The sequence below is a fragment of the Tachysurus vachellii genome, chromosome 14, assembly GCF_030014155.1.
Source record: "Tachysurus vachellii isolate PV-2020 chromosome 14, HZAU_Pvac_v1, whole genome shotgun sequence".
In the NCBI taxonomy this organism is placed as follows: Eukaryota; Metazoa; Chordata; class Actinopteri; order Siluriformes; family Bagridae; genus Tachysurus; species Tachysurus vachellii.
Window position 1 is genome coordinate 4,911,001 of NC_083473.1, and position 26,913 is coordinate 4,937,913.

Here is a 26,913-nt window from a genome sequence, read left to right on the forward strand (position 1 = left end):
GGGTTATACACTACACGTGTGCTCACAGACTAGGGTTATACACTACACATGTGCTCACAGACAAGGGTTATACACTACATGTGTTGCTCACAGAAGACGGTTATACACTACACGTGTGCTCACAGGCGAGGGTTATACACTACACAAGTGCCCACAGGCGAGGGTTATACACTACACGTGTGCTCACAGACGAGGGTTATACACTACACAAGTGCCCACAGGCGAGGGTTATACACTACACATGTGCTCACAGACGAGGGTTATACACTACATGTGTTCTCACAGACGAGGGTTATACACTACACATGTGCTCACAGACGAGGGTTATACACTACACGAATGCCCACAGACGAGGGTTATACACTACACGTGTGCTCACAGACGAGGGTTATACACTACACAGGTGCACACCAACGAGGATTATACACTACACGTGTTCTCACAGACTAGGGTTATACACTACACGTGTGCTCACAGACGAGGGTTATACACTACACGAGTGCCCACAGACGAGGGTTATACACTACACGTGTGCTCACAGACGAGGGTTATACACTACACAGGTGCACACCAACAAGGATTATACACTACACATGTGCTCACAGACGAGGGTTATACACTACACGTGTGCTCACAGACGAGGGTTATACACTACACGTGTTCTCACAGACGAGGGTTATACACTACACGGGTGCACAGCGACGAGGGTTATACACTACACGTGTGCTCACAGACGAGGGTTATACACTACACGTGTTCTCACAGACGAGGGTTATACACTACACGTGTGCTCACAGACGAGGGTTATACACTACACGTGTTCTCACAGACGAGGGTTATACACTACACGAGTGCTCACAGAAGAGGGTTATACACTACACGTGTTCTCACAGACGAGGGTTATACACTACACGTGTTCTCACAGACGAGGGTTATACACTACACGAGTGCTCACAGACGAGGGTTATACACTACACGGGTGCACAGCGACGAGGGTTATACACTACACGAGTGCTCACAGACGAGGTTTATACACTACATGTGTGCTCACAGGCGAGGTTTATACACTACACGAGTGCCCACAGACGAGGGTTATACACTACACGAGTGCCCACAGACGAGGGTTATACACTACATGTGTGCTCACAGGCGAGGTTTATACACTACACGAGTGCCCACAGATGAGGGTTATACACTACACGAGTGCCCACAGACGAGGGTTATACACTACATGTGTGCTCACAGACTAGGGTTATACACTACACGAGTGCTCACAGAAGAGGGTTATACACTACACGAGTGCTCACAGAAGAGGGTTATACACTACACGTGTGCTCACAGACAAGGGTTATACACTACACGAGTGCCCACAGACGAGGGTTATACACTACACGAGTGCTCACAGGCGAGGGTTATACACTACACATGTGCTCACAGACAAGGGTTATACACTACACGAGTGCCCACAGAAGAGGGTTATACACTACACATGTGCTCACAGACAAGAGTCATAGACCATATGAGTTTTCACCTGTGTCCTTTTGACCTTGAAACTATTTGGAGACAACCAAGAAAAAAAAAACATAAAAGAGTCATCAGAGTGAATCGTCAGATTGCCACTAGTCAGTTCTGAGAAGCTCTGAATGAAATTAAATGCTTTAAAATATTGGCACCCCAGTAATGGCTGGCAGCCTGAGAAGATTGTCTTTTTGAAACATTCACAGTACATGAGTGAGTTTTGAGCAGCGGACAGAGCAACCAGTCGCTGACCTCCTGTAGGGGTGAACTTCTCTGTCTGAGAAATCGGGGTTGAAATAATTTCTTACTGTAGGCTATAGATCTGGCCAATATATGTCTAAAAATGAGCTGAACGGAATTTTAAATGAGCCCATGTCTGCTTTGCAGGTGTGTCAGCACCATGAGATCAGATGAAGGTGTTGTTGTGCAGTGAAGTGTTCTTGATGTTGCCCACTGCATGTGCATAGATCCTTATTAATTTGCAGAGTGTTTGCAAAAAACTGAAACTGAAAAAAAACCTGAAAGCCAAACTAAAAATTTCCTCTGGATTAAAAAAGATAAGGACACACTGATTTCTCTGTATATATATATATATATGTGTGTGTGTGTGTGTGTGTGTTAATGAATTGGCCATAAATTGCCAAGCGCATGCACGGTACATCTCATTTGCATGTAGTGACGAAGAAAACTGCATTAAAGTTCAACAGCTGTTAGCACAAAATGATCGATCAGAGAAGAGCCAGAAAAACAGAAGAAATGGACATGTTTTGACTCCAAAAGAAACAAAATATTAACAATAAAAAGCTAAGGCAGTATTACGGCTCATGGCTTACAGTATGTGCAGAGCCTCCGTTTAAACAACATCAAATTACTTTTATTTGTCTTCATTTATAGGCATGCTTACTTTATTTTGTGTATTCTTTCATTAATGACAATAATATTAAACATTCCCTGACCCAATGAATTAGCGTGAGGACTTCTGCTAAAAGTAAAAGTAAAAGTAATAAGAAAATAAACAGTTTAAACGTGACAGTATGTTCCAGATACTCAGATATACTCACTTGTGTATTAATGAATATTAAGTATTTACACCAGGGGCACAGTGGCTTAGTGGTTAGCACGTTCGCCTCACACCTACAGGGTTGGGAGTTCGATTCCCGCCTCCACCTTGTGTGTGTGTGAGTGAATGAGAGTGTGTGTGTGTGTGCCCTGCGATGGGTTGGCACTCCGTCCAGGGTGTATCCTGCCTTGATGCCCGATGACGCCTGAGATAGGCACAGGCTCCCCGTGACCCGAGGTAGTTCGGATAAGCGGTAGAAGATGAATGAATGAATGAAAAGTATTTACACCTAAATCTGTTTTTATGTTATACATATCTGTTTGATATCTCTGCGTAACTCGTCTATCTTTCAGGCCAAATAACTTGTGCAAACATCACAAAATGGAATGTGTTACTTACAAGTTGCTTGATACAATCACAACCTGCTTGTAAAATTAAATAGAAGGCTAAAATCTGTCATAGCTTGAGAACAAAACTATTGGTTTTGAGCATCATATAATGAGCTGGAAAGTTGCGAGGAAAAATACAACACACAATTAAAACATTTAGGCAGCTACAAATTTGTGATTTTTACTTATTTAAAGAGTTTAAAATCTGCTTAATGCTATATTCGATTCTTGCTGTGTATTTTGTCCATATACTAAACATGCTTACAAAAAAAAAAACCTTTTCATTCATTAAAAAAAAAACACTTCTGTCGTCTAGTGCAGATTGTACTTTCATTGGACAATGTGTGCTTCTTTAAAGGCAATAAAATATAATCAAGCAAATAATCCACCTCGTTCATTTCCATTACACCGGTGACTGTATCAGTGTCAGTCACTGCTGATGACTTGTTATGGGTTAAAAATATCAGTGAAAAAAAGGGAGATGGAATGAAATATATTGTGAGATGGAAAGAAATCAGCCTCAGCCTCAGTACTTCATAAGATTCTGTGTGTTTGTCTTATGGGGTTGCAGTGGGTTCTACAGAAGTGTAATATTAGATAGATAGATAGATAGATAGATAGATAGATAGATAGATAGATAGATAGATGATAGATAGATAGATAGATAGATAGATAGATAGATGATAGATAGATAGATAGATAGATAGATAGATAGATAGATAGATAGATAGATGATAGATAGATAGATAGATAGATGATAGATAGATAGATAGATAGATAGATGATAGATAGATAGATAGATAGATAGATAGATAGATAGATAGATAGATGATAGATAGATAGATAGATAGATAGATAGATAGATAGATAGATGATAGATAGATAGATAGATAGATAGATAGATAGATAGATGATAGATAGATAGATAGATAGATGATAGATAGATAGATAGATAGATAGATAGATAGATAGATGATAGATAGATAGATAGATAGATAGATAGATAGATGATAGATAGATAGATAGATAGATGATAGATAGATAGATAGATAGATAGATGATAGATAGATAGATAGATAGATAGATAGATAGATAGATAGATGATAGATAGATAGATGATAGATAGATAGATAGATAGATAGATAGATAGATAGATAGATAGATAGATGATAGATAGATAGATAGATAGATAGATAGATAGATAGATAGATAGATAGATAGATAGATGATAGATAGATAGATAGATAGATAGATAGATAGATAGATAGATGATAGATAGATAGATAGATGATAGATGATAGATAGATAGATAGATAGATAGATGATAGATAGATAGATAGATAGATAGATAGATAGATAGATAGATAGATAGATAGATGATAGATAGATAGATAGATAGATAGATAGATAGATAGATGATAGATAGATAGATAGATAGATAGATAGATAGATAGATAGATGATAGATAGATCGATTGATCGATAGATAGATAGATAGATAGATGATAGATAGATAGATAGATGGAAGATAGATAGATAGATAGATAGATAGATAGATAGATAGATAGATAGATAGATAGATAGATAGATAAATGAGGATGAGGTTCACTTCTGTGTCTGGTTCCTCTCAACGTTTCTTCCTCATATCATCTCAGGGAGTTTTTCTCCTCACCATTGTCACCTCTCATTAGGGATAAATGTTAAATAAATAAAGAGATAAATAGTAACTTAATTTTACACTTTAAACTTTAAAATGTTTATTCTGTTACTCCACTTACTGTATGTAAAGCTGCTCTGAGACAATGTCAGCTGTTAAAAGCGCTAAACAAATAAATCGAAACGAATTGAATTGAATTAAAATGTGCTTAAGATTTCTCAGGTCATATTTCAGAAAGACTTGCAAAAAATCTATGTTTGTATTCCAGACACATAAGAACAACATTTGTACATTACATTTGTACATTTACGCCATTTTACAAGCCATTAAAACACACTGTGCACGGAATTGGATAAGAGTCAGAAATTTCCAAACCTTTGCAATCCAATTGTATCTGTATTGATGAGTTTAAGTGAAAGAATAGTTTGGGTGAGTAAAATATCTTAGATACAGTGAGCAGCTCTCATATTACATGGATAAATGATTACAGTTTCCCTAAAAATTAAATTAGAGCAGTTCAAGATACCTAAGAGACCTAAGTGAGCAATTTAAGTCATTTTTTCCCCCCATGTGCTTATAACTTTTCCGTGGCAAGGTTGACCTTTCCATGGAATTGCCTGTTGTTAAATTCCAAGCTATATTTGAAAATAATGAATACCAGCACCTCCATTAATTAATTAATTAATTAATTCATTCATTCATTCATTCATTCATTTTAGACTGTATCTTCTAGCTCTACAAAGTGACCCATTTACTAAAAGCCAGGAATCGTTCAGTGTATTAACAATTAATTTTTAATCTAAATAATTTAAACAGTGTGAATTTTTTTTATTTCTCCTGGCATTGGAATGTTAAAAAATATACACCATATCGCATTCACTTTGTCTACACGACCTTTATAATGAAACTGGTTTGGATTGGTTCCAAAAGCTTACGTCACTTTTCTTTTTTGAGACTCTCTTATGAATAGATGCTTTCTTACCTAACCAGCCTGGGAGTCAATCTTTTTTTAGGGGATAAAGTGAACATCCTGCACTTTCAGTACAAATAATAATTTATATATTTGTGAATAAGTTATAGATGTTGTCTTTAGGGTGGTGTGTTAAATGGATGTTGTGTACCGCTGTTATGTCTTTGAGGCTACATTTATACTGTAACCTGGGAGTATTAAAAAAATGACGATCTGCCCAGAATACACTGTGATGGCTGGGTGAAGAGGCGATAAAAAAGAAAGCTGCACGACATCGCTGACACTGATGAGATCCAGCGCTCAGGAAGTTTTTTGTTGCTGACTCAGACGTGTTTTTGCTTCCTACTGCAACACACACAGAAACAAATTAGCACATTACAGCACTGTATACATACACACACACACATACACAACCTTGAGCAGACAAGATCCTGCTCAGAGTCACTCTAAGCCATCGACATGCAATTAGTTACCTAGCAAAGCAACCAAAAACAGTAAGATCTGGTCTGCAATCCTGTATGAAATCTGACGTGCATCTAACCTAAGACTGAGTGCTCAGAAATAACCTGGGCTAAATATGGAGAGAAAAAAAAATGAACATGCTAAAATTACACAAGCAGAAAAAAAACCCCAGAGCAAACGATCACCCCAGTGCAAAGGGAGAAGGGGTGTTCAGATATTAGGTAATAAGGCATGCTTTTCTTATTTGATTACTGGATTTTGTATTTAAACAGTATAGAAATGCTTAGATAACATTGTTTAGTCACATCTCATGAAATCTTATGAAATCTAATGGAGACACCAGAGAGACCTGGGGGTTAGGAATAGTTTCAATTAGTCATATAAAACACTTAGGAGTGTGCAGGTGTGTGTTAGAGAGTAATCAACAACAGTGTGGTCCTTTCGCATTCGCAGTACGTCCTGCTGTGTTTTATTCTTCTTTTTATGTAATATTGTGAAATGTCCAAGAGAAAAGTTAGCACTTTTGTTACAGCAGCTTCAAACAGGTATTTCCTCATATAGTTCTCTGTCCTGTACATATACATTTTACATTTATGGCATTTGGCAGACATCCTTAAAGGTGCCCTTCCACACAAAACCGTTTTTACTTGTATATTTTGATATGTGTTAGGTCCATATGTGTTTGTGTTGTGTCGTGAATGTGAAAACGAACTGTTACCTCCCCGGTCAGTTCTAGCCACTTAAAAGAAATAAGGGGAGAAATCAGGTCAGTTGGAAAAGCTGGTCACTCTGACGTCAGAGTGATTGAGCTCATTACTATTCATGAGCTCTCCCACTTGAGACCGCGCCCCCAGAATTCGTGTAGCTCACTGAGTTTCCTATACAGCAAGGATGGCTGAACGTCAACGGGCTTGTGAAGAAGCCATTCTGCTGCAATTCGAGGTGATTGTAAACAAATTTCCTCTAGCCTAGGCTACTTATTGCGCTGGGTGAATGAATAGTCATGCTCTCATATCCTAGCGGTTAGCCAATCGGAGCCAAGCAGCATAGCTCATTTGAATATTCATGAGAACTGGCGCAAATCGAGCCGAGTCTTCCTGCAGGCTTTCTATACCACACTAGAATGGCTTGAAACAAGGTAACCAAGGCATTATTTCCACAATAAAAAGTTACAGAGTCCATGGTAAACTTCAGACATTACCACAAAAGTAATGAAATACGTGTGGCAGGGCATCTTTAACCAGAGTGACTTACATTTTATCTTATTTTATACAACTACAGTATGCAGTTGAGCGCTACTCAGGGGCCCAGCATTGGCGGACCTGGGATTTGAACTCACAACCTCCTGAGCTGTAGTCAAACACTTTAACCACTAAGCTTCCACACTCCCAGTGGTTTCTGCAGTAATTCAAAACACATATTTATAATAATGTGCATGTTCTAATACGTTGTGTTTCTCTAGTAAGAGCTCATACTTTCAAAGCACTGACACTGGAGACTCCTTACACAGGAGTCTGCTTTATTCCATGTGTTATTCTGTTAGCCTTTGAGTCTTTGGATGGCCTCCAGGAACATGAACTCTTAGTAACTCTGGCTAACTAATAAAATAGACTAACATACATTAGATGTATTAGCTGAATCACACACACACCGGTATTACGCTTATCTTTGCTGATCATGGTGTTTTAGGACCATGAACAGACTTACTCTGATGCTTATGAGGTTTCTACAATTCCTTAAAGAAATCTTAATTGTAGGACTCTGATAAAGTTTGAAAAAGATGCTTTAATGTAATATAAAGACAAAAAGCTTGTGTTAGTTAGTTAGTCTTACTCAAGGAACTGAAAATCCAGTCCATTCCTCGGGTCTTATAATGGGATTGATGTGACAGCCTTCACTGCTGGATTAATTTATTAAAATGATTAATAATTCATGTTAGAATATTCTGAGTGATGCAGCTATTTGGAAGAGCACAGATAGCACTTTCATCCAAGTGTAACACAGCAGTTTGAAAAGATGTGATTGGCTGGCTTCACACGTCTCAGGAAGCATGTGTTAGTCCTCACCCTGTTGTATGAAACGCAAGAGCTGGCTGTTGGTGGCAAAATGAAGCGTTAAGCAAATATGACCACTATTACTGACATACACAGGGAAAAATTGTCCATAAATCAAGTCCATATATCCATGAAATTTCCAAACTGACCTGTGCTATTTCATGAAAGTGTACACTACATTACATACATTTATCTCCTTTATACAGCCGAGCAGTTGAATGTTAAGGGCCTTGCTCAGGGACCCTGCAGTGGTAGATTGATGGCCTCGGGATATGAGTTCATGACCCCCTGATCAGCAGTCCAACATGCACAAAGATTTGATAAAATGTTTATGTTTATATAAGTTTTGTATTATGTTATTTGCAGTATGCTTTTAATTATTCATTCATCTTCTACCGCTTATCCGAACTACCTCGGGTCACGGGGAGCCTGTGCCTATCTCAGGCGTCATCGGGCATCAAGGCAGGATACACCCTTGACGGAGTGCCAACCCATCGCAGGGCACACACACACACTCTTATTCACTCACACAAACACACTACGGACAATTTTCCAGAGATGCCAATCAACCTACCATGCATGTCTTTGGACCGGGGGAGGAAACCGGAGTACCCAGAGGAAACCCCCGAGGCACGGGGAGAACATGCAAACTCCACACACACACAAGGCGGAGGCGGGAATCGAACCCCCAAACCTGGAGGTGTGAGGTGAACGTGCTAACCACTAAGCCACCGTGCCCCCCTGCTTTTAATTAGTGTTTTATTATCTTTATTGTTGATGTTTTTGTCTCAAATTCAACAATACAAATATATACCAACCAGCCACCTCTCCTTTGCTCTCAGAGCAGCCTCAATACCTCATGGCTTGGATTCCTCGAGATGTTGACATGATTGCTTTACCACATCCCAATGTTGCCTGTTAGAATCAGATCTAGTGACTGAGAAGGCCTGAAGTCATTGTCATGATTTAAGACCCGATGCTTATGTGTCTGTTGGAAGTAGCCGTTATAAGTAGCCCATAAAGTGATGTATAAATACTCACTAAATGCTGCAGCACTCAAACCATTCTCTTTGATATGAAGGGGTGCCAGGTAATATTCCCAACACCATTACATCACCACCAGCCAGAGCTGTTGGCACACAGTAGGTTGGATCCATGGAACCATTTTGTTGATGCCAAATTCTAAACCTCAGAAATTGAGATTAATCAGACCATGTTTTTGCAATTCCAATCATTAGCTGTCCAAATTCATTAAGTCTGTATTCTGTAGCCTCACATCCCTCTTCTTGGCTAACATGACCGGAACACCATGTGATGTGTTCGGCTACTGCTGCAGCACAGCTGCCTCAAGATTTGACGTGATGGTTCTGAGATGCTTTTCCAGTCACGGCAGTTACATAGAACGGATATCTGAGTTACTCTAGTCTTTCTGTCAGCTCAAACCAGTCTGGCCATTCTCCTCTCACATCTCTGAACAACAAGGTGTTGATGAGATATGGCATTTGGCAGACGTCCTTATCCAGAGCGCCGTACAAAAGTGCTTTTGTCAATGAATACATTAACACTGGTTCACTAGGTTACAGACTTACAGTAGGATACCATCAATCTAATACTCTGTTCTGGGATCTGTTTTTAAATAAATATACACATAAAACAACAGGAAATATATGTGCTAGTTTAAGTGTTTCAGGAAGAAGTAGGTCTTCACCCTTCATTTGAAGATAGCCAGTGATTCAGCTGTTTGGACATCAAGGGGAAGTTCATTCCGCCACCTCGATGCCATGCGTGAACAGAAAAGAGTCTTTTGTATACATACCACTTAACCTGAGAGATGGTGGGACCGGTCGAGCAGTGCTGGCAGCGTTCACATAAAAGATGCTCATTAGATATTTTTTGTTTTTTTGCACCATTCGGTAGAAACTCCAAAACCCAAGAAGATGTAGAGTGTTTAAAATGATCACACCAGCTCTTCTGGCATTAATAACCAAATCATGCTTAAAGGTTAAAGTTACCAGGATCAGAATGTTACCAATTCTCATGTTTGCTGTGAACATTAACTAAAACTCTTGACCTGTACAGTATGTTCTTGATTTATTTACTTTATACTTTATACACACTTCTGCTTTAAGCTAAACGTTTATATCTAGGTGATCTATGTGAGTGTGATCAACATACTACAGTCGCATGTACAGTCGTACAGAAAGACCTAAGAGCCATTCAACCAAAGGATTTCTTTTTTTCCACTGTGGTTTTTGAGAGACTGGGCTACGTGACGTCAACCCCATGTACATCAGTGTGAAGGGTCTGTTACTCACATCTGACTTGATAATTAGTTGTTGAGCTCAGTGTGGGGAAAACACTGAAGTGTGTGTAGTGAAGTGACTCTCCAAAGACTGAATTTAAAGGACACCACCCCCTTACTGATTTTGAGCTCGAGCACCAGAGTAAACCAGCTTTATGACATCACGCATAAACCGAACACTTGCATCCGAGATGCCTCATGTTTACTTCTTTTTTTTTTTTTTGCTTTTGTAACTGTCCATATTATAACGGTTATTTAATAATACCGTGGCTAATGTTGTGTCATAGTAATAAAATTTGAAAATGAATTTTTATATACAAATAATTGTGATCAATATTTTAATATTAATATTATTATCACTGCGACTTCCCCTTTTGTTTATTTCTGATTCAGTATTTAAGAATAACAGGAGGGTCATTTTATTAATACAACAATTATTAATAAAATAATTTTATTAATAATAATAAAAAAGCACGAATAATGATCATAGACAAAAATACACGATCGGAAATAAATCCATGTTAATAAACAATAATCTTATATAATCTTACATAAGATTATATTAAAAAAGAATCTTTTTACAGGTGAAGACACGTCTCATTACCAATCAGAATGTTACCCTTTTATTTTTTACCTCATTTGCGCATCTTTCACCACAATGTTTCCACAGAACTTGCTTGTATCTGGACAACCTACTCCCTGCTTTAACTTATGGACAATGCTAGCATGTAACGTAGGTTTGGATTACAGTGAATCAAGTGGAAGCAAGAGGCAACTGAACGTACACGTCAATTCTTATTATTTTGTCCTTTCCATGAAATCCGAATGAGGTGGACGTGACTTTATGTATCTATATTCACAGTATCTGAGGTGGACGTGACTTTATGTATCTATATTCACAGTATCTGAGGTGGACGTGACTTTATGTATCTATATTCACAGTATCTGAGGTGGACGTGACTTTATGTATCTATATTCACAGTATCTGAGGTGGACGTGACTTTATGTATTTGGTGCATATTTGGTGCATTGTTAAAACCTAGAGTATGTATAAAACTGACAGCGGATGTATAAAGTGGAAAGGGGCGGAGCCACCAAAAGATGCTGAGGTTTATTGTTTGCTGGATCGTGTACGCAAAGTGTCACATCTGGAATGTATAATTTTCCACCACGCCACCAGAGGGCAACCTTTGCTAATTTCTAGAGAATTTATTTGTTCTTTACATTTCCTGTGTGCGGTGTAGCACAGGTCAAGAACCGAGCATGTAAAGTCTTACTCATGGTTAATGATTGTTTGTGTGCTGAGACAAGAAACATTTCCAGGTCATACTCAAGTGAAACACTGAAAAATAATACCCACCATTAAACAGAACAAATTGTGTCTTGTATTTAAATCTCTTGAAAACTTAGACTAAATACATCAGACAGTGTTTACCGAAGTTCATTCCAAATCCATTCCTGTGTTCAATTTCATCATTGAATAATAAATATCTCAGACTTTGAGTGATCTCTGAGCTAAAACCAATCAGTTTAGTCCAAGAAAATGCCTTCGAAGCTTCACGATGCTGGTTTAAAGGGGGAGAAGATGGAGGAGGTTATAAAACGTTTAGCAAAGCGTTAAAACGTTCTAGGAGTACTGCGAAATCCATTATAACAAACTGGGAAATATATACCACAACCCAGACACTACAGATTAGACCGTCAAGTGAGCACACAGGAAAAAGGGTAATTATGAGAGAAGTGCCCAAGAGTCTCGCAGCAAGACTGAAGGAATCGCAGAGCTCGCTGGCTGAAATAAGAGAAATTGTGCAGACCGCAACGATATCATCGGATCTTCACAGTACTGGCAGCTATGGGACGAAGTCACCTCTGAGAAAGGCTAAATAGAAAGTCATGCCTGGAGTTTGCTAGAAGGCATGCGAAAAAATCTGAGAGGTTAGAAAAAATATTGAGGCATTTGCTCTAAAAGCAAAGCGTTATATATTTGCCGTAGACCGAAACCAGCCCAAGACTAAGGTAACACAAGTATTGCCATCGAGCTTGGCGTGGAAGGATCGTTCTCTAGGGGTTGTTTTTTAAATATTGCTTTTATTTTTTATTACCTGCAGCACTTGTGCCTCCAGCATGATCGTAGTCATGCTGATCTTCAGTACGGCAGCGCTCTCGCTTGTGTGTTACTGCTTATCATATATTTTGTGCAATATACCTTTTAGTAGACACATCTACTGATGAGCGTATTGTTATGACAAAATACAAATCGAACGATATTGATACCTGCGAACGTCAGAGAACATGGCTAAGATTGTGGCAGAGCAGGATCTGGAAAAAAAAATCCTGAGGAAGAGGAAGGATCTGCGTCATGCAGAGGAACAGTTGCATGATATGCTGCATAGCAGCAGGGGCGAAAGGAATCTTCCTGCTCTGCTTTCCCAGTGAGAACGCACCCAAATTACATACTCGCAGCAAATTACACCACTCATTTGAACCCAAATCTCAGACGTCCTCCTAAGTGCTAAGTCCAGTTACTAATTACAGACATACAAGGAAGCTCACACAAGGCTTAACTTGATATATTCTTTCAGCTCTCTAGATCCCATAGGCATCATGTGTGAAATGAACGTATCTGGTGCTGTACGAACACCGATGCTCATATACTCCTGGCTTACAGAAGATATGACTATAGTCTTGGGATTGGAAGCTTTCCAGAGGCGCTAGGCACAGCAGCTCAGAACTGAGAGCTCCCAAAATATATTTAGAGAAGTCTTCCCACTTGGATGCCATACTGGTAACACCCTCCAGGCAGTTATTTTGAGGCAAGCATGACTAGACCTCTATGTGTCTGAATGCAGAGCTATACGTGTTGGAAGAAGCACGCAGACATTTGGAAGTTGATTCGTCACGAACGGCTTTAGGCACCAGCTGTAGCTGCAGAGCTCCGTACTCTTGGCAGATCTTCATCAGGAAGTGGACAGAAGTGGTGCACAAACGCTGAAGTCTTACTTGTAGAAGAGAACATGATTGGCGTTTTGAAGTTTTTTAGCATGCGCTCGTGCACCGTTTGATACTCCACAGCACTCTGCGAGTAAAAAAAAAAACGTGTTTGTTCAAAATTCATTGACAAAACTGACAACACGGGAAGTAAACTTAACAATCTTTCAAGTGCTGGTGGAACATTATACAGTAGGATTCATCCCATCACGCCATCATCCCGTGGCCCTCACCTTGTGTATGCTTGTAAATGAGAATATGCACTCAGTGTTCTTTCGTTAGTTATGACCCATATCTCTACACCCCCCCCCCTCTCTCTCTCTCCCTCCCTCCCTCCCTCCCTCCCGCCCTCCATCCCTCCATCCTCACCCCCCACCACTTTACACCTACATACGCTTTAGATTCAGAGAGAATGAGAGAGAGTGAGGGAGATATGGAGAGAGGAGGAGTGAGTGAGCGAGTTAGTGAGCGAGTTAGTGAGCGAGTTAGTGAGCGAGTGAGTGAGTGAGTGCAGGAAGACTATTCACTCTTGCACATCCACGTTGGTTGCTATGGGAACAAAGTGTTGGTTCCATTTTTGAAAATAGTTTTCTTCTCATCCCTCCTTCTCCTTCCATCACTCCTTTCCCATTCAAATATCCCTTTTCCTCTTCTTCTCTTTCTCTGCCTCCCCTCACTTCTCTTCTCACTCTCCTTCCATAGCCCAGTATCCCTCTCTCACCTAATCCCTCTCTCTCTCTCTTCGGTGGTTTTCGGTCTGTTCCGTGTGGAGTTGTCATGGCGACTGGCTGTAGGTGTGTGAGCGTGTGAAACAGAGTGGGCGTCACGGAAGTGACATCTCTTGGGCTATAACCCATCTTCCTCTCGCTCTCTCTCTCTCTCTCTCTCTCTCTCTCTCTCTCTCTTGCTTGCTCTTGCTCGCTCGCTGTGGGGGCGAGCAGGACACAAAAGCAATGTCAGAATGGGTTTTAAATTCCTCGCCTCTGTGTGTGTAACATCTATACTGCTCTCTCTCTTTATCTAAATATATATATATATATATATATATATGTATGTGCTGCAGTATAGATTAGAAGGTCAGGAATATATATATATAAGTAGCGATGGGCAAAATGATGACATGATATCTGTATCATACTAAGTTCTATTACAGCGCGCCTTTCTGAGAGTGTTGCAGGTTTCCTCTGTACTTTTACGTCACAGACCAAGTCTCAGCTTTACTCACAGTAACAAGGTGCTGATTGGATGATAGAATCCTTGCTAAAAAAACACCACACTTTTCGTTAGAAAACGCAGAGATTATCATACAAGGCCTTGTGAAAGTGTCTTGAACTTTTCCATATTTTGAAGCTTTAATTAAAAAGAAAAAAGGCAGAAATTTGTTGATTGCATAAGTATTGAGTAAAAATGTCAGAAATCTCTTGATATTTTTAAACCACATCATCTCCCCTCAGTACATGATGCATAAAAGGAGCATTTCTTCCTCTGTTTTTGCCTCATGTTAACCTCATTAGTGTTGTTATTATTAGTGTTTTACATTAACCAGAACACGGACTAGTGCAGACAGGGTTTAAATTCTTTCTCTATCTGTTTCTTTTTCTCGATCCTCCTGGCAGATGGAAGGTGTGTGTCTCCGTGTTCCCGGCCTCACACTCCTCTGAATGGCCATGCCCACGACTCCCCCGGCTGGAGCCGCCCGCTCCGCGTCCGAGACGGAGACCAGTTCTACATGCTGGACCAAGAAGAGGTAAAAACACACACACACACACACACACACACACACACACACACACACACACACACACACAATCATCTACTGTAATGAACTCACACAAGCATGGAAATAAGATCCTGGTGTTTTCCCACTGTTGTCCACTAGAGGGAGCACGTGCTCTTCAGAGAATTTCCTTATTCCTACTAACCACACCTCCTGTTTCTTTAGACTCCATATAGAGTGAAGTTAATGGGCTATGGATTCATGCAGATGTTGTATGATTCATATTAAATGTATGTGCTGTGTTTTTGCTAAAATGTACCCCATCAGAATAAAATGTACCCCATCAGTTCAGATGTTCTATAGAGACGTGTTCATTTTATGGCATTTGGCAGACTCCTTTATCCAGAGCATATTACATTTTACATTTGGTAGCTTGGTTGACTTGGGATTCGAGTTTACAACCTACTCATTGGTAGACCAACAGCTTAACCATTAGGCTACTACATCACCGTTCAGATATGACAGAAGTGCAAGGTTCTTGTCAGTTGGAGCCTTTGACGTCACACCACTTTATTAAATATCATATCCATTGTCAATGTTGTTAATGTTGGTGTTCACTAACGGGGATGTTCACAAGGCAGCACAAGAACAGCAGCATGGGAAATGTGCGACAGTCAGGAGTTGCAGAAGATCCAAGCAGAAGTACATCATGATGCAGGTGAGAGGATCCACACATGACAGTGTAACTGAATGCAGGGATGTGGTGGCTGGACTACTGATCAGAAGGTTGTGAGTTCAAATCCCAGGTCCACCAAGCTGTCAAAATGAGATAAATATTTAAGTCACTCTGGATAAGTATGTCTGCCAAATCCCATAATGTAATATGAGGGCATCTTGGGATATAAAGCATCACTCAACAAACCCGAGTCATCTGGTAAAAACCTCAAAGCATCAGTTTACCCAGCTCTTAATGCCCATGAATGCTTGAATCGATACCTTTACCCAGGAGAAAAGCTGTTTTAGGTATAGGTTTGACTGAAATATTGAGAACATTGAGTCCTGAACACTAAAAAGTGATAAATAGTGTATACCAACCAAGGACCATGAAGAGTAGGGGTATAAAGTTAACGGAACCCTGTGAATTTCCTCCATCATTTCTCATCTTACGGCAACCATGATACAGGGCTTTGGTATAATTGTTGTCACTGGTGTCTCCTCCCATGGGCTTTCGAACTGTCTGGATAGAGCATCAGCGATTCCATTTTTAGAACAGGGCAATAAGAACGTGTGAAGTGGAAACGTGTCGAAAACCGAGCGCAGCATGACTGCTGTTTCCTTGCTTTAGCCCTTACAATGTAATCTAATGATCAGAGATCTGTTTCTATGATCAGTGCAAATGAGAAAAAGCTGTTCTGTGCCCTAAAGACAGTCTTTCCATTCTTTGAAAAGTGCATTAATGGCTAGTAATTCACAGCTTCCTCACATCACAGTTTCTTTGCTTGAGGCTGGGCTTACACAAAGAGGAGGCACATGGATGGGATTGGGTTGGATTACCATGTTGTCGTGACAGTTAACTGAAATTACAGAATGCTAAAACATGGAACAGAAGGCGTGAAAAATACAATATCACCTTAATTTTTCTTCAGACCTTTTCATTTCGAGGAGGTTCTCTAGCAGGCAGGTAAATACACCACTGAAAATGTGAATCTTAATAGAGAGAGAGAAAATGAAAAAGTGAATAAAACATGAGCAATAATTGTGCACGCTGTTATGGGAAGATAATCAGCGACTAATAATTAGCAGAACTGCTGTTGGATTATATTTTACACAACACAACATCCTGAAGCGATTCATTCAACACAAATTTGTTATTTATCAAAGTACCCAACGTGTTTATATTAAGTGTCGTCGAACATCTACGAAACAAGCGATTTCCTGTCATCGCCTATGTTGTAGCAGCTTTAAATTGTCTCACAAAATGCTGCTTGACAAGTGCAAAGACGTTTATCCCGAACATTCGACTGTTACCAAGTGCAGTCGCTGGAGACTCTTTTAATAAATGTTAAATAAAAGCCTCCATATTAAGAAGAATATAAGAAGTAACAAGACAGATTTAAATATATTTGTTCACGTATAAGCTGTTAAATAATAAAATTATCATATGACAATAACATTTAAATTAAATTACAGCTAGAGCTACATGCTAATGCTAGTCTGACGATCATTTACATGTATGTTGTTAATTCCTGAATCTTAACTGGTCAGAACGTGTTGATTAATGGGTTAATTGAGCATGTTTTTAGTTCTTTGTGGCCTTTTTATTCACATTAAACGTTTGCGTACATAGAACTGAATTATTTTCCTTTTTTTTTAATTCAAAATCAAAGGGAGTCTAAAAGTTTGAGACCATTTTGAAAATCTGTGTTTAAAATTTCATGTAAATTCAGAAAATATGACACATTTTCAGTATCTTGGCTATTTAATATTCAAGTTGCACTATTTCTAGTCCCCTATTTAAATAAAAGCAAATGTGTGATATTGACCACGTTAACTTCATTGTGCAAAAGGTCGGATTCGCCCTGTTGTCTAATAATAATAATAATAATAATAATAACCTTTATTTTCTATAGTGCCTTTAAAAGAACATCTCAAAGCGCTTTACAAAAGCAAAATAAAAACAACAAAAATACACACATAATATAAAGATTAAAATTAAAGCAACAAAAATAGACTATAAAATAAGCTCTATGTAAAATTACAATTAGTCAAATTAAAAGCTACCCTAAAAAAATAAGTTTTAAGCAGAGATTTAAAAGTGCTAAGAGATGATGCTTGCCTTATCTCAGTTGGTAATGAATTCCACAGTTTTGGAGCTAGTGAAGAGAAAGCCCTATCTCCCATCGATTTTAAACGAGTAAAGGACCAGTTTCAGAAGAACGAAGGGCGCGAGATGGAATATAAGGAATTAAAAGATCAGCCAAATATTGAGGAGCTAAACCGTGTAAGTCCTTTTAGGTAAGCATCAGAATCTTAAAATCAACCCTAAACCTAACGGGGAGCCAGTGCAAGGACTCCAAAATGGGAGTAATGTGATCTTTTAACTTTATTCTAGTAAGTATTCCTGCTGCCGAATTTTGCACTACCTGTAATTTGTTTAAGGTAGCTTTAGACACCCCAGCCAACATCTATAATCCCATCTATTATAGCGTGTTTTTGGACAACACTCTGATGGATTTAATGTAAAACGGATCATCGGGGTTGAACTTGTGAAGTCGCACAGACTCAGCTCGAGTGCAGATGGTCATTAGAGATAAAAACGGAACGAACCAAATAGTGAGGAGTAAAAAAAAAGAGACTTTTCACTCAGGTTGTTTTCAATATAATTTGTAATAAAAATTGTTGCATTAAATTAGATAAGATCCAGTTTAATGAATATTTACACCATTTTAACTGCTTTAGAGTAGAGAACAAAAATATATATCACTGATTCTTGAGATAAGGGACAAAACATGTCCCCCATTCATTTAACAATTTAGCTTTTATGTGTCAACACTGTCTTCAAAGTAGGGATGATTTTACTCAAGAATTTTGAAATAAAAGTTGGTATTTTGGTTTAGTTTAGTGGCAGCTGACCACTGAGGAAAATCAAAATGGCTACCATTTATTAGACATGATTAAGCTGAAAAAACATGTTGTTTTGTCAACTCCGTCAGACGTTTGTCAACTCTGTCAGATATTTTGTCTGACGGTGTTGACATGTAAGCTGACGGAGTGGAAAAGTGCTCCCAAATACTTATTAAGTAATGCTTGAAATTACTTTTGTAGACAAAAAATACCTGTGCCAAACAGATTAATTTCTGTTATTAGAAAACTAAGATTTTATTTTAAAATATTATTTTTGAAATAGATGACTTACACTGAATATTGAAGAAAAAACAGCCAATCTTACGGTGTCAACACCGTAAGATGGAGATTTTAAATTTTAATAAAAAAGTGTACGTTTCTTTTATAAAAATAAATAAATAAATAAAAATCTAAATAAGGAGCACACAGAGTCTGAAGGCACAAAATTCAAATAGTTAATAATAAAGTTTTGTATAATTTTTGAAACTTTTATATATGTTAAACAATAAGCTACTCATTAATTAAGGGGGTTACTCAGGATTGTGGACCCATAAAACATGTTTTCAAAGATGGCAGATGTAAAAGCTCAAACTTCACTTTTATTAAAATATTAAGATAATAATATAACATGGGGAGCAGTGGAAGACTGGCACAATGCTGCAGTGTGCATGTAGCTTTAAACAGCTTCGTAAGGTTCATAAGGTTACAGACAAATTTCTATTTGGAGCACCAATAATTCGTCACGCTCCTTCAGAATAAAGCTCGGTATAAAACTGAGATGATTTCTTTGCAATTGAAGAAGTGACCACGGTGTCAGAAGATTCATGAGTCACCACATGGGAAGAGCAGCTAATCATCTGCCTGAATTCAACTCGGAGTAAACCGTTTCACCGTCTAACCTGATGATTAAGGCGAGGTGGTCAAGCTTGTCAGGTTGATTTTTCACCCGATGCCCATCTTCATCAGCGAAATAAAAAAAAAAAAAAAACATGGCCGATGCTCACACATTTAACCCTTTTTTCCCCACAAGTTAAAGTTGTTTTATTTATTCCTGCATCTGCTGCTGTAGCTATGATGTCTTGGCTTTCCAAGTCAATATATCACACATCCACTGCAGCTGAGTGAGCGAGTGAGCGTGTGTGTGTGAGTGAGTGAGTGAGTGACTGTGTGAGTGAGTGAGTGAGTGAGTGTGTGAGTGAGTGAGTGAGTGAGTGTGTGTGTGTGTGAGTGAGTGTGTGAGTGAGTGAGTGAGTGACTGACTGTGTGAGTGTGTGTGAGTGAGTGAGTGACTGACTGTGTGAGTGAGTGAGTGAGTGAGTGTGTGTGAGTGAGTGAGTGAGTGTGTGAGTGAGTGAGTGAGTGAGTGTGTGTGTGTGTGTGAGTGAGTGAGTGAGTGAGTGACTGACTGTGTGAGTGAGTGAGTGAGTGTGTGTGTTAGTGAGTGAGTGAGTGACTGACTGACTGACTGTGTGAGTGAATGAGTGAGTGTGTGTGAGTGAGTGAGTGAGTGTGTGTGTGAGTGAGTGAGTGAGTGACTGACTGTGTGAGTGTGTGTGTGAGTGAGTGTGTGAGTGAGTGAGTGAGTGACTGACTGTGTGAGTGAATGAGTGAGTGTGTGAGGGAGTGTGAGAGTGAGGGACTGAGTGTGTGAGTGAGTGAAAGAGTGTGTGAGTAAGGGACTGTGTAAGTGGCAAGTGAGTGAGTGACTGACTGACTGACTGTTTGAGTGAGTGACTGAGTGAGTGTGTGAGTGAGTGACTGAGTGAGTGTGTGAGTGAGTGACTGAGTGTGTGAGTAAGGGACTGAGTGTGTGAGTGAGTGACTGAGTGTGTAAGTAAGGGACTGAGTGAGTGAGTAAGTGAGTGACTGACTGACTGACTGACTGTGTGAGTGAGTGTGTGAGCGAGTGAATAAGTGAACAAGTGTCTGATCTATACACAAATGTCAGACTGTAGAAAGGACATTATTCATAATAACTCTCTGGTGTTTATAACAGTTTATAATCACACCCTCCAGTGTCACCCAAATGAGGATGAGGTTCACTTCTGAGTCTGGTTCCTCACAAGGTTTCTTCCTCTTCCATCTAAGGGAGATTTTCCTCACCACAGTCACCTCAGTCACCTCAGGCTTGTTCATTAGGGATAAATACAAACACATTTAAATATAAGTCTAATATTAATCTAGAATGTTTGTATAATATTAATATTTGTATAATAAACTTTTTGTACTATAGTTCTTATGTTCTGTAAAGCTGATTTGAGACGACGTCCATTGATGAATTTGATTGAAACTTTGTACTGACCTTATTGTTGCTTTGTATTAGTGGAACCACTGCTACCTCCTGAACTATGGATTTAGTCCTATAGGGGGCAGTATGCTCACGCACTATCATGGTCCATGAACAAACCAGCATCTGGCCCAATACCATGCTGATCCAGAACAGTCAGTCTCAGGAAGCATGATCAGTCTCCTTTTTCTATTGAACGTTAAGTAAAAAAAAGCTCCATAATCCATGTATATCCTGTATGACATGAACTTGAAGCGATATATAGATAGATAGATAGATAGATAGATAGATAGATAGATAGATAGATAGATAGATAGATGATAGATAGATAGATAGATAGATAGATAGATAGATAGATAGATAGATAGATAGATAGATAGATAGATAGATAGATAGATGAAAGATAGATAGATAGATAGATAGATAGATAGATGATAGATAGATAGATAGATAGATGATAGATAGATAGATAGATAGATAGATAGATAGATAGATAGATAGATAGATAGATAGATAAATTTAGCAGCTTTCATCTGTCCCATGTTGGCATTAATCATTGGAAGTAATGGAAACGTATTGATCTGTAATTTATGTTATTTATGTGTGAACACTTTACTATCTAACTATATGACAAATCCGTTTCAGATCAAACTTTAAGTAATCGAGTATCACAGCGGGTAAAAAGGTAGGAACTGTATCATGGCTTGTGGCTGGAGAGGTGTCATGTAACAGGTAGGAACAACATGTACACCTGTAATGTATATTATACAGGTTAATGTAATACACCGATAAAGATGTAGATATAAAGATAAAAATAAACCAATACAAATGACATCCTTAATTTATGGGACATTGATTAAGGTCGGATTACACACACGTACCTGTAATATTTTTTAAAGGTTTAATCTATTAAGGTCAGCGCCGATGGCTCAGTGGGTTAAACGCCTGTTTCTGTGGTAGGTGTGAACTTGGGGGGCACGGTGGCTTAGTGGTTAGCACGTTCACCTCACACCTCCAGGGTTGGGGGTTCGATTCCCGCCTCCTCCTTGTGTGTGTGGAGTTTGCATGTTCTCCCCGTGCCTCGGGGGTTTCCTCCGGGTACTCCGGTTTCCTCCCCCGGTCCAAAGACATGCATGGTAGGTTGATTGGCATCTCTGGAAAATTGTCCGTAGTGTGTGATTGCGTGAGGGAATGAGAGTGTGTGTGCCCTGCGATGGGTTGGCACTCCGTCCAGGGTGTATCCTGCCTTGATGCCCGATGACGCCTGAGATAGGCACAGGCTCCCCGTGACCCGAGGTAGTTCGGATAAGCGGTAGAAGATGAGTGAGTGAGTGAGTGAGTGAGTGAGAAAGTAATCTATTAAGCTTTTGACTGTATCTAGCGAAACCTGTGATGAATAAGGAGCGTCTCTGAACCGCCACAAGATGTCGTCTGTTAAAAGAAGCTTATCTGACTCAAATAAAAGAAATAAACAGAAAAAAAAGAATGCTTGTCTTTTTGTTTTCGTCCTTTGAAAAAAAGTAAAAATCAGTGCCTTTATGAGAATGAATGCTCTGCTGTGGAGCTATTTTTATAGCTGTCTTTGCTGTTACACTGAATTTAAACAAATGTATTTATAATCAGACGAGAAAATGTATAATTATATGTATAAATTTACATATAGCTATGTACAATTAAAAACAAATAGAATCCAAGTTTCTTTCAACTACACCTTGGCTAATTTCTCTTTTATTGTACTGGCCATTTTGATTTTATTGCCTTTTCTTCTCTTGCCTTCCTTCTCGAGCAGCCATCTTCTCTGTATGAAGTCTTAGAAATCTTAAAAGATCATTCTTTACTCTACTGTTCAAGAGGTTAGCAGGAGAAATTCTGCTGAGCCGTAGTTGTGAGACTGATTTCATTTAAAGTTCCTGATTTTACTTACAACACTTCCGTTCTCTTGATACTCCGATTATTGCATACACATCTCTCAGTAAGAGTTTGATGTATTTTTCTCAGAGCCTTTTTTTTTTTAATTTATCATGTTTTAGCTGATTTTAGCAAATCGTTTTTTTCTTCTTTTTTTTTTTCCATTTATTGTCCAGTAACTTTCCCATAAAAAAAAAAAACAAAAACAAAAAAACAATCACTTAACACTTAACTGTATGTTATGGGGATGTGGTAGCTTTGTGGTCAATGTGTTGGACTACTAAGTGGAAGGCTGTGAGTTTAAATCCCAGGTCCCCCAAGCTGCCACCGCTCAGCCCCTCAGCAAGACCCTTAATGCTCAATTTCATTCATTCATCTTCTACCGCTTATCCGAACTACCTCGGGTCACGGGGAGCCTGTGCCTATCTCAGGCGTCATCGGGCATCAAGGCAGGATACACCCTGGACGGAGTGCCAACCCATCGCAGGGTACACACACACACACATTCACTCACGCAATCACACACTAGGGACAATTTTCCAGAGATGCCAATCAACCTACCATGCATGTCTTTGGACCGGGGGAGGAAACCGGAGTACCCGGAGGAAACCCCCGAGGCACGGGGAGAACATGCAAACTCCACACACACAAGGTGGAGGCGGGAATCGAACCCCGACCCTGGAGGTGTGAGGCGAACGTGCTAACCACTAAGCCACCGTGCCCCCCATAATGCTCAATTTCTCAGTTGTATACATTCATTCATGTTCTGCCGCTTATCTGAACTACCTCGGGTCACGGGGAGCCTGTGCCTATCTCAAGCGTCATCGGGCATCAAGGCAGGATACACCCTGGACGGAGTGCCAACCCATCACAGGGCACACACACAGTCATTCACTCACGCAATCACACACTAGGGACAATTTTCCAGAGATGCCAATCAACCTACCATGCATGTCTTTGGACCGGGGGAGGAAACCGGAGTACCCGGAGGAAACCCCCGAGGCACGGGGAGAACATGCAAACTCCACACACACAAGGTGGAGGCGGGAATCGAACCCCGACCCTGGAGGTGTGAGGCGAACGTGCTAACCACTAAGCCACCGTGCCCCCCATAATGCTCAATTTCTCAGTTGTATACAATGAGATAAAAAATGTAAGTCGCTCTGGATAATGGTGTAAATATAAAACAATAGCTCTTAAAAAGTGAAGCAGAAAGTCTCATGTTCTTTTCCTCTCTGGATATCTGTTGTTTGAAACCCCTTCACAGGTTTATAGATTGTTCTATTACAGCTGTCAGTATTTCTCAGAGGTCTTGACTATGTAGATTTAACTTACTTAAGGAATTCTTTGTTTTTATTTCTACGCATAAAACTCATGACCCTGTTATTTATTCAGCACTCAAATTAACTACTACTACTACAAATTAACTAAAAATGCTTTGTGCTTTAGGGCCATATTCTGTGTTGAGGTAAGCTAAGCACATAGAACTAATGTTAGGGCCATATTCGGTGTTGAGGTAAGCTAAGCACATAGAACTAATGTTAGGGCCATATTCGGTGTTGAGGTAAGCTAAGCACATAGAACTAATGTTAGGGCCATATTCGGTGTTGAGGTAAGCTAAGCACATAGAACTAATGTTAGGGCCATATTCGGTGTTGAGGTAAGCTAAGCACATAGAACTAATGTTAGGGCCATATTCGGTGTTGAGGTAAGCTAAGCACATAGAACTAATGTTAGGGCCACATTTCGTTGTTGAGGTAAGCTAAGCACATAGAACTAATGAGGCCAAGCATCAGCTCGCGCTAGAGTGCCGATTTTATTTGTATCAAAATCTGTAGCACTGTAAATTTTCTGTATTTTCAGATGTTAGATATCTAATGTAATGTAACTCAGTTCGGTCAAGTGGAGGAACCGACATCATTCAACCGTATTCATATGAGTAAGTAAATTCACTGAGCTTGTTTGACAGCACAGAAAATCCAACTTTTCTTCTTGAGGTTGCATGTTCTAGTGCTCATTATTTGGGCGCAGTGGCATAAACCCACCTCTGACAATTCCACTGAAGAGAGATTTGGAGATTTGACCCAGACAATGATGATAAAACTGTGGTATAGGCTGTGTAGAAAAACAGCTTAAGTGTATACTGTACATAACCAGAGTCTGAATACAACAAGGTGTTCCATTCATAGAAATGGAGGGAGATTTTCGACGTAGTGACTGCTTTTGAAAATGGACCTGAGTTGCCACTTTGCATACTTAAAGCTAGTAACTAAGAAACTGGTAGCTGAATGTATATACAAAAAAACATTTATGGGGTTTTCTCTCAGCATACAAAAATACACTGTATAAGCAAAGGTTTGTGGACTAGACAGTTTCCCTTCACTGAAACTAAGAAGCTCAAACCCTCTATGAGTTCCATGAAGACATGGTGTAGAGGTGAAGGTTAGAGTGGAAGATCTCGAGTGTCCTACACAGAACCCTGACTCTGACTCGACCCCACTGAACACCTTTGGGATGAACTGGAACTGGAGTCTCCTCAACATCATGACATCAGGGTCTGATCTCAGTAATGCTCTAGTCATGCTCCAACATCTAGAGGAAAGCCTTTATAGAAGAGAAGAGGAACTTATTATAACAGTAAAATCTGAAATAAGATATTCAACAAGCACATATGGGTGGGATGGTCAGGGGTTTGCAAACTTTAAGCTATAGTCCATACCTCCACTGATGTCCCTGTTTATTTATAAAGATATTCCTGTAAACTTCCTTCATCTACACAGGTTTGTTATGACCTGTGAATAAATTTCACAGTCCATTTTTCTTAGAGCCTTTTTTGTGGCTTTAAATAGATTTTCTTCCTAGTACCTGTCAATAATTCGCCATATTTTACTGTACGCGTATGTTTTATTTATGGTTTTTACGTTTTTTACTGATGCCTTTTATTATTGTATCTCTGCATGCCTGACATGAAAATGGATGGGCTTCCAAGGATTTCAGGAAATGAAACAAAATAATCATCTGAGTCATAATTTCAGCTGAAAATAGTTTCTTTGGATCGGTTCAAATGAGACGAATTGTTTCTCTCTCTCTCTCTCTCTCTCTCTCTCTCTCTCTCTCTCTCTCTCTCTTTCTCTCTCTCTTTCTCTCACTCTCAAACTCTCTTTCTGGAGTTTGTCAACCAACTCACGGTCCTTCTTGATGATACACCAATTTGCTGTTTATTAGATATAACGACTAAGCTGACAACTCTGTGTATTGCAAGTCAATTATGTGGCACAGCTCTATCTAATATTGCATAGAGAATTGGATTAAAATGATCAGGCTTGTTTATATTTCCATCTTCATCAGCTTTTTCATGGAAAAATCTCTCAGATCTGAAAAAAGTACGGTGCAAACAGCTCGTGTTGATATCATCTATTTACTTACTGCAAACAACGCCATATTTAATTAAAACAATTAGAAATAAGCATTAATTCAGCAACATTAACAGGCTTTGAATATTGTTTCAATATTATGCTGCAGCCCTAAGACTCGCTTTTCCAAATTCCACCCAGCTTTAAATGTGAGTAGCAATAGAGTAAAATATAGCTCAAGTACAATTCTCATGGAAGTGTACTTCATAGAAGTGTACAGTTTTCATGGAAGTGTACTTTAGACTATATTTCAATAGAATTATATGACCTCTGTAAATGATAACTGGCATATTATATAAATACTGACAAATTTATGATAATTCAACAAGAAGGAACCTATTCGATGTTGGTTAAGGAGCAATCATGAAGCAGGGCTTTCATCATCCAGGGATTTAGCAGACAGGCCTGAGATGTGAAAAAAAAAGGCTTGAGAAATCTAAATCTAAATGACAAAGGACTGGAATCTGATATCATTCACTACATGTATCTAGCTTTACATTGTGACATGACTATTAGCAGAGATGTCGAATTGTTCTGCCAAAGCAAATCGTGTTGGTTAGTTAAC

At 39.3% G+C, this 26,913-nt stretch overlaps 1 protein-coding gene across 3 annotated transcripts in view; it reads left to right on the forward strand.

Moving 5' to 3' along the window:
* The window catches only part of syngap1a (synaptic Ras GTPase activating protein 1a), a 128,576-nt gene that overhangs the window by 12,390 nt on the left and 89,273 nt on the right, over positions 1-26,913 (forward strand). For all 3 annotated transcript variants that reach the window (XM_060886873.1, XM_060886874.1, XM_060886876.1), the window contains exon 2: positions 15,016-15,146. In XM_060886873.1, coding sequence (XP_060742856.1) covers positions 15,016-15,146 — 131 coding nt within the window. The remainder of the gene's footprint in view (positions 1-15,015; positions 15,147-26,913) is intronic.